The sequence below is a fragment of the Petaurus breviceps genome, unplaced genomic scaffold (genome assembly GCF_028583685.1).
Source record: "Petaurus breviceps papuanus isolate PSGF00001 unplaced genomic scaffold, PetGlider_PUasm1.0 126, whole genome shotgun sequence".
NCBI lineage: Eukaryota > Metazoa > Chordata > Mammalia > Diprotodontia > Petauridae > Petaurus > Petaurus breviceps.
In genome coordinates this window covers 69,677,046-69,686,084 of record NW_027185655.1, presented here as the reverse complement: position 1 = coordinate 69,686,084, position 9,039 = coordinate 69,677,046, and the positions used below count along the sequence as shown (strand labels likewise).

The 9,039-nt window shown below is 46.4% G+C and overlaps 1 protein-coding gene and 1 long non-coding RNA gene across 4 annotated transcripts in view; one reads left to right on the top strand and one right to left on the bottom strand.

The window, feature by feature from the left end:
• LOC138167868 (uncharacterized) overlaps positions 1–9,039 on the top strand; it is a 108,505-nt gene that overhangs the window by 97,287 nt on the left and 2,179 nt on the right. The window contains exons 1-2 of one of the 3 annotated variants that reach the window (XR_011169978.1): positions 4,058–4,174; positions 6,650–6,774. This is a non-coding gene — a long non-coding RNA (uncharacterized lncRNA). Of the gene's footprint in view, positions 1–4,057; positions 4,175–5,217; positions 6,150–6,649; positions 6,775–9,039 lie in introns of those variants that run through there. The other 2 variants (XR_011169977.1, XR_011169979.1) reach the window with 2 other exon arrangements.
• Positions 1,436–4,777, bottom strand: HAND2 (heart and neural crest derivatives expressed 2). Its single transcript, XM_069096823.1, has 2 exons — positions 4,070–4,777; positions 1,436–2,289 (listed from the first exon to the last, which is right to left on the bottom strand). The coding sequence occupies exons 1-2, from the start codon at positions 4,622–4,624 to the stop codon at positions 2,191–2,193; spliced, it is 654 nt and encodes a 217-aa protein (XP_068952924.1). The 5' UTR covers positions 4,625–4,777; the 3' UTR covers positions 1,436–2,190.

Genomic DNA, 9,039 nt, shown 5'->3' with positions numbered 1-9,039 from the left:
CTCTCTCCAGCCACAGGCCAGGGAAGGACGACAGGCAAAATAGGGTACAGCCAGCCAGACCCCTGGTTTTGATGGATTGTTCTCGAGCCAGCTGACTACCCCGGAGATTCCAGGAAAGAACATCACCCCGAGGTTTTCAAGCAAGATGGAAACTCTCTAGCAAGCTGTGCCAAATACCGCATTTATATACTTGAGCGTTTCCTGAACAAACCGCTTTTCAATATATTTCACCTTTCTCCCTCTGCTCCCTCCTTCTCCCCAACATTCCCACTCCCATTCTACCCCCACCACCTTCAGGCTTATTAGAAAGTCCTTTATGACCCTTAAGTTTCTTCCAATATTTAGGATTTAGTTTACTCACACTGCGGGCTCAAGGCAAAACCTTGGTCTCTGGCTTGAGGTAAAATGAATTTTCTTTCAGCCCATTTGACCAAAGACTGTGTGTATGGGGGGGGGGAGGGGAGGGAAGGAGAAGACACACAAAATCACTGAAAAGGAGAGAAGTCCACTGAGGCTGGGGACTTCGGGAGAACAGTGGGGAGTAGAAGGGGAAGGATGTTGCCTTCCTTTTGACCGCCTGCAGCCCACGAGAATTCTGAGATTCACAAAAGTTCCTATCCATTTCCCTGTAGCTCACTATAAATCTAACATTCTGCGCCCAACCCTACCTACCCCCAACTTAAATCCCAGGTCTTGTTTGCGATTTTTAACTTGACATAGAATTACCTGTTACCTAATCACGGACATTACTATAAACCTCCCCTCCACCTTGGGTCCAACGTCCCTAACAGATAAGTGAGGCTCGGAGTTGCAGACTCCTGACAAAATTTCAGGCCGTGTCTCCTTCTGTCTTTTTCTCCTTTGTCTCCTTATCATCATTTCTTCCTCTCTCCCTTTTTAAAAAACATACTTTTAATATGTACCTTCTCCCCAGGAAAACAAAACACCCCAAACAAATTTTGTCAATGGAGTAAGTGGAAAGAATCCACGCAGGTCACGTCCTGAACACACACACACACACACACACACACACACACACACACCCATCATCCGATCACAAAGCTCTACAAAAGGCTATTTCATATTCCTGGAAGACCTGTGGATACTCCCACCTTTCGAGCTAAGCAAGGATCTCCGATCATTCTCTTGCCTGACATTTAAAGTCTTGCATCCAAAAGATCACTCAGAGCTGACCTGGAAAACCCTATGGCCTTTAGAGCTTAAGACAGCTCTCACCGGTCCTTCGGCTGTAGTTCAGAGGGTTCTTGGGTGGGGGTGGGGGTATTATATATGTAGATTGGTTTTAATTAGTGATTTCTTAAAATAAAGTTAGAGGCAATCTTTATAACTTAGTTTACTTCTGAATCTTTTAAATAGTATGAAAACAAGAACAATTATGTTTCCAAAACACTTTGAGGTATAAAACATAAAAAGATTTTTTTTTTGTAAAAAAACACACAGTGGTTTATTGAATACTTACAACGTTTACACCTTCAATATTAATTAAACTCCACATTCTTTTTTAGAGGACGGAAGTGCACAACACAAGTAGCTGTTGGGAACATCTTCAAATAAGGAAAGCCCACTAATAAAATGGCAACACTACATACCAAACCAACAGAATAACATTAGTGGCCCCATTTCTTCTTTGAAATATAACTTTATCATTCCCAGAAATATTTATATCCAAAAGGCCAAGTATTAAAGATACACTTCACATACACACTGATGTCAGGAGTCTTTTAGCTGGGTTGCTTGAGTTGCAATGCTGAGTGTCCTATACAGGCAGAAAAGGAACATTCACACTCGGACACACACTCTTTTAAAAAAAAAAACAACAACAAAACAACAACGACAACAAAAACCCAACACAAATCAAACCTATGAGACGACAGAACCCCTTACCACACTGGAGTTTCCTCTTCATATTAAAATATGGAATGCTTTCTTCAAATATCCATTTTTTAAAGGAGGGGATAGGGATAGGGTGCTTCAAAAGGGGGAATAGGAGAGAGGGAGGGAAATTGCACATAAATAAACTGGCTGATTCCAAATACAAAAAGTCCTCGGAGCAGATGTCTGCAGAGCCTCCTGGAGAGGTTTTCCTTGAGCCCATTCAAGTCCAGCCACCGGACTTTTCCTTTCTTCTTCTTCTCCTTCTCTCTCTCTTTTTTTTTTCTCTCTCTTTCTTCACTGCTTGAGCTCCAGGGCCCAGACATGCTGTGGCCAGCCCGTCCTGCCTTTGGTTTTCTTGTCGTTGCTGCTCACTGTGCTTTTCAAGATTTCATTCTGGGCAGAGAGGAAGCAAGGGAGAAAGAAGAGCAAAGGAGAAATTCAGAGATGAGATGTGATGTCTTTTGATAGCCCTATTCCGTCTCACCTTAGGGGAAATAGCAAGGAGGGGCCGGGATGGGGGAGGGAGACAGCAGAAAAGCTCAACCAGGGCCAGAGGAGACAAACTAAACTACAAAGATCTCTGCTACTCTGGTTTCAGGCATAGAGAGGCCTCCTCCTGTCTGCAACGCTAACCCTTCTGCATCGGAAAGTTTATAAAACCACCGCCTGTTTTAAAGCATTTTATAGCAAAGCTGGGGGCCTTTTCCCTTATGCCAGATGTGTACCTCGGGTGGGGGTGAAGTGCCTCTGGGGGGTGGGGTGGGGGTGGAAGTCTGTTTTTGGATGTTTTTAATGGCAACCGAAAACTTGCGGTGCAAGGGAAGATTTGGGCAAAGATTTCCCGGGTTCAAAGCCACACACCGCCTAATTCTTGGCCTCCGGGTTCTCCCTTCCTGGCTTGGGTTTTCTGTCTGGCCCAAAGACCCTCGGATAACGGGACTCCAAGGGTCTTTCTATCATCCAATGACTATCAACGTTAGTCTCTATGCTGATCAGACATATAGTGGATGTACATGCAATCTCTAATGGGCAATATTCATTTACACTCTTGGAGTCTTACTAGTTACCAAAGACTGAGGCACCCTTGGCCCCCAGGGAAGAAAGCAGGTCAGTGGGATTATTCTAAAGATCCTCTACTGAATAATCTAGACATACTGAATATCTACCACTTTTGTTCATAAAAAAAAGAGAGAATTCTGAAAATGGTTTGAAAATTCTTACGATTGAGCAAGAACCACAATAGGAACATAATTTATTATTGTTTCTCAAATTAAAATTTATAATTGAATTCAAATAAAGCCTCACATGCTCAGGAATGATAGCTATCTGGGAAATATGAATCCAGTATTTTATTGCTGGTCAAGCTTGGGATGTGGGGCTAAGGTGCCTTCACACATTCTTTAAGACTTCAGCCTCACCAAATCTGGTGTTGGACTTTCCCCCCTTCTCTTTCGAATTTTTGCTAATACACCAACAAAGCTCTTAAGACCCCCAAATCATGAGAATGGAATTATTTTCATCGAAAAAAAAAAAGCTACTCACATATTTGGCATAGCAAATTAAGTTGATCTGGGGATTTCTAAGGGATTCAATTTAGGGGAAACAGAATTCGAGGCAAAAATAAGGGATGCAAATGTGGCATAGTGAAAGAGGGTAGGCTTTTTATTTTTTGGCGGGTGGGAGGACAGTGTTAGCTCTTCAAGAGGTGTCTCTAACCAACATTAAGTCCTGAAGCTGAGAGACCTTTGCATTAGCTCTTTAATAAACACTTGAAGGTAAAAACAAAACAAAAAACAAATGTAACTGCAGAATAAAAACCTCACCTGCTTCCAAATTCTTCTCTAAGTATAAGTTCCCTTCCCTAACAAAACGCTTTGATACTAAAACTCTTTTATTGCTTATAGGTGTTTAATGAAGACTAGTTCTGCGGCTGCTGGCAATCTGGCCTGAGGAGCGAGTTAGTGGGAACGAAGCCTGCTCTACTGCAGAGACGAGTAAAGGTGGAGGACTTCCTCCTGACCTTCCACAGAGAAATGTGTGAAAATAAGTAGAAGAATTTGGAATATCGTAGTTATTCTCAATACTGATAAGGCCTTCAGCAAGCAGTAACGTAGCCACCCCTCCCCCACCTCTCCTCCCTCTCTCCTCCTCCCCCATCCCTGCAGTTACTGACCAGCTCCTTCTTCCTCTTTTCCTCCTTCACATCTGTCTTCTTGATTTCTGCCTTGAAGGCCTCCGCTTCCCCGTTCTGGTCGTCCTTTGCCAGCAGGTCCATGAGGTAGGCGATATAGCTGGTAGCCAAGCGGAGGGTCTTGATCTTGGATAGCTTGGTGTCCGCGGGCACGTTGGGGATGCATTCCCGCAGCTCTGCGAAGGCGCTGTTGATGCTCTGAGTCCTGCGCCTCTCTTTGCGGTTGGCCGTACCCCGGCGCTTCACCGGACGGGGTCCCCCCAGGCCAGGAGGCCCGCTCCCGGGTGGCACTCCCCCGTAATGGGAGTGGTCGAGCCCTGCCGCGCCGTTAGCGTACTCGGGGCTATAGGACAGTGCCATACTGTAGTCAGGGGGGGACATCTCTGGGTGGCTGATGAGCCAACCGTGGAAGTAGGGGTTCTCCTCGTGGCCACAGCGGCTGGCGGCGGCAGCGGCAGCCGCGGCAGCAGCAGCGGCGAAGGGGTAACCCTCATGGTGCACCACCGGGTGGTGGGGGAAGCCTCCCACTAGACTCATTTCGCACTTTGGGCCCCAACCTAGCGTTCCACGGTGTCCTCAACCACGAGGCCCTAGAGCCTACCGGTTGCACCGGGGGGTTGGGGCCAGGAGCTTGCTGCCTCTTCTCTCCTCTTCCTCCTCCACCCCGTCCCACCCCCCACCCCCCAGCCTCCCCTACCTCGAAGAGGTAGTGGCGGCAGCAGCACCCCTTCCCCTCCCCCCAGCCCCGGCAGGCCCGCCGAAGGGCTTCAGCAGCACTGGTCCAGCCTGAGGCTAGCCATAGAGCTGGCCAAATTCGCGGCGTGGTCACGGATGCTCAGCCAGGCTCTGTCCTTCTTCTTCTTCTCTGCCTCCTCCTCCTTCCCGGCTAAACGAGGTTGTTGTTGCTGCTGCAGTGTGGAAAGGCTGTCCTTTCTTGCTCATACAAAAGTCTCTGTTCTCCAAAAATGTCTCTGGGGCCTTGGGTTTCCAAATCTCAGTGACCGAGGCGGCGGTAAGACAACGGCAACTGCGAGTAAACGAATTTACCAGGTTGCCCCTGATTCAGACAGGGCAAGCAGAGGGAAGGCAGTTCCTGTCTCTCGTTCTTCACAGATTGCCGGACCACTTCCTTGAGCTGAATCCTGTAGGGCTCTCAGCGCAGCCCTGAGGGAAGGAGGCACAGAGACTCTGGGGAGAGGAGCCCGGCTGGACTGGCGGAGTCTCAGAGGCTACGGGAGGGGGATGTACCAGTCACAGTGAAATCACCTCCAGCCGATTCTCCCCTCCCCCTCTCTTCTTCCCTCTCCCCTCCCCCCCCCCCAGACCCTCCTCCCCCCTTTATTCTTGGGTCGTTTTGTTTTTTTCTTTAATGCTTTGGGGGTGGGGGATTTGTTTGTTTCTGTCTGTCCTTGAATGTGACTTCTGCTTGCGAGGAATTCGTTCCCCTTCCTCTTCTCCCTGCTTGGATCCGTGGCCTTTCAGAGTGATCTCAGCGCATCCATTTTCTTTGGCCCTTTTCCTGCGTTCTGGGGCTCAGAAGGCGCCGGGGGCGCAACAGCTCCTCCCGGGCCCAGCGTTTGATTCTGGCTGGCTGGGCCTGGATTGTCTGGCTGGTGGGTCGAGCTAGAGATCCGCAGAGGCAGAGGCAGAGGCAGCGGCAGAGTCAGTAGAGGTGAGAGTTTCAGTGGCGACTTCTCTGTACTGGTGGCGGTGCCGGGAACAAGCCGATTTTCTCAGCAAGAACTCCATGTACAGCTACATCTTTAGGGCAGCTCGGGTTAATATATGTCGTCAGAGGCTGTCCACGCCAATCGCGGCGAGGCAGGGGCGGTGCCTTGGGCTCTCTGCAATAAAACTTTTTGATGTTCACGTTGCTAATTGCTGAAGTCCTCTTTTAGGATTGGCTACTCTTTCATATCCATAAGATAATTAAAACGAAGGAGGATTTTTTTAAACTTTTTTTTTTTAATCAGCCAATGGTTAATGCAAGAGTTTAGCAGATACTTTGGTATAAAAAAAAATCTTAAAAATCCTCTAAAAAAACCGGATCGTCTCAAGCCAGGTATAGTATCATTTCCCTTTATTGTCGTTATTACTATTTTTTTTTTTTTGATTACGAACACAGCACAGATACTGATTTTCAGGGCTTTTTAAAAAAAGGATTAAAAAAATAAAATTAGACCTCTTCATGCATTTTTCCTGCTGTCTTTGGAGTGGCACAATAATGGTTTTGTGCCGACCCCAGGACCAAGCTTAGTTTAGGTTTTTATTGATGCTTTCATCTGTATTGTATATATGCATACAACCGATGCCACTAGGAACTCTTCTGATCCCGAAGCCCAGAGCTGTTGTTAAGGAAGGAGGCTTGGGGAGGAGGCTACAGCATCTGACAGAGTAGTTCCTTTCCTAACCAATCTCCCATTAATTAAACTAAAGTCTTGAAAGGGAAGGGTAATTTTGTGAGCATCACCGTCAAAGACTGACTGCGGAGTCAAAAGGTTGTGACATCCTCGTTTTTGATTAGGGTTATGGTTAATGTAACGATTGTCACTGTTCTTGCAGGGGACACCAAGACCCCTAAATGGGTTTCCTCCAGCTTGCCGAATGTTGAAAACCCGGCACCTCGTTCCCCCCGAATCCGTGGTGTGGCCGATATCAGTTTTCTGCCAGTTTAACTAGTCTGTTTGGTGAGTAACTGAATATTTTTTACAGCGTGTTCAGAGCTTATTTTCCAGTTTTTACGAACAAACATATAAATATATCTCTGCATTCCTGTCTCACCCATAAAAGCAGGCATCTGTGGAAACCAGGTTTAGTTATCGAAGGGGAATCATTAAACCCCAGTTTAACAACCAGGTCGGAGGAGAGCCAGGAGATGTTTGGATATTTAGGCTGGGTGATCTCAGACGCATCATAACGGGAAAATGACTCTCCAGTTCTTGTTCACTGGAGCTCACGGGTAGCTTCCTGGAGGGTACCTTGAGCCAAGACTCCGTGATCATCTTTTAAAATGGAACAGGATAACAGCAATGAAAATAGCTAATACCAGTCCTGGGTTGGCTTGACTCCGAGACAGGCGAAGACTTGGATTTGGTGTGTATTAGGATCCAGTACAATATAGTTCTGTGCGGACAAGGGTGTCAACAGGAGCGTGCGAGCCATAAATGGGAGAGAGCCAGGGAGAGAGGCTGGAGCAGACAAAGAAACGCTGAGCCCAAGTTCTGCCAAGGCTGAGAGAGAAAGGCGATGATGCTGGGCAGATCCATGAAGGGCAGATCTCTTGGCGGGTAAATAAAAGAAGTGGTACTGGAGTAGATAAATGCTTTTATCGGTAGATGATGACCCACTGGAATAAGGAATTTTATTAATCTATTCAATCCACAGTGACTTCATAATGTTATTACTATAGAGCTGTAGGGCTCTCAGAAAATATGCAGTTTTAAGCTCCACTGTCATCGTCGATGAGAACTGTTTTCCTACCAAAACCAAGAACCTTTATGGCGAAGCTGGCGGACCTTAAAGAGAGGGCACCGTGACGAAGCTGTCAGGGAATTTAGGTTCACCCTACCTACTCCGGCAAGGCGTTGGGTTTCCAGCTGATTTGACTTCCACTAGAGCTTCGAAAGTAAGGGGCCACCACCTCCAGATCACTTTTCCCAGGGCAGCGGATAATGCCCAGGAAGATGTCTAGGGTTTCACTCTGCTAGTTTGAATCTCCGCAAAGAGAATAAATTCATGCTAGTCGGCAAGGCCTAGAAGCTGAACGCAACTTTGCATAACCGCCCACTTACCCTGAGGGTCAAACTTTCCTAGAAGTCCAAATTATAGGGCCAAAAAGGAGAGAGATGATATATACCTGAAACCAGGTTTTTCTTGGGAACCTATATTGTCCCACACTTTCCCACTACCCCCCCCCCCAAAACAACAGAAAAAGAGAAAGAAAAGTAATACCCCAAATCCAAAACCAAACTCAGTAACAAGCGAGGCAGGTCTGCAGTTCCGTCTTTAAGATGTAAATACTCTTTAAAAGTCTAGCACCCAAAGAAGTCTTTCTGGTTTCCAGTTGCCTCATCAAGGAAACAAAGCTGGTAGTGTAGTGAGACGGCATTGTGTATTGGCTCACGAAAGAGGCAAATATCGAATGTACAAATACTAGGCCTTCCACAGACTGACATCTGATATATTTCTTAAAATGTCTGTGTTTATAAAAAACACGTCCAGGGCAGGCAAGCAGGTAGATGAAGCGAGATTTTGTTTGAACTGGGCCAGGAGCAGACGAGAATTGAGGAAAAGTAGAATAGCAACGTTCTGGCTGGTTGTATGCAAAGTGCTGGGGGGTGAAGAAGGGGCTGAAATGGGTTAGAGAGGCCACTTTGGCCACAGGGATGCAATTGCTTCTTAACAGCAAGGCCTCAGGAGCTTTCCATTATACAGTTTTTCTGACTTTTATTTTTAACTGAGAAAAAAGCTGCGGTAAACCACTACCACTGTGCAGATAGGATCTCAAGTGATGAAAGAAACGGAAAACATGAGGCAGAGGAAAAGTAATAAAAGATGCTGGAGATGTTAATCTGAACATCAATACTCCAGGCCAGCATCATTAGAGTTTAATTATAATCGATACCAAAGGGTCTCAGGATTGTAGCACCTCAGAGGCTTTTGAAACCTAGACCCAAATTCTTCAGCCTCAGTGAGAAGCGGGTCCATCAAGTTGAGGTGGAGTGAGATAGGGGGAAAAATCAAGAAAAGAGATTTTTGTGTTCTCAAGTAATTAATTGACTAAAATTTAGGCTCCTTGCTCTTTGCTGCAATCCCTGTGAAGACCTAGATCAAGAGAGGAAATGAAAGGCTTTTCTTTGCCTTTTCTTCCCCCGCCCCTTTTCCTTTTTATAAAAATCTGTCTGCCCATCCTCTTCCCTTTTTGCAATTTTTCTGTAAGGTTTTGACCCCAG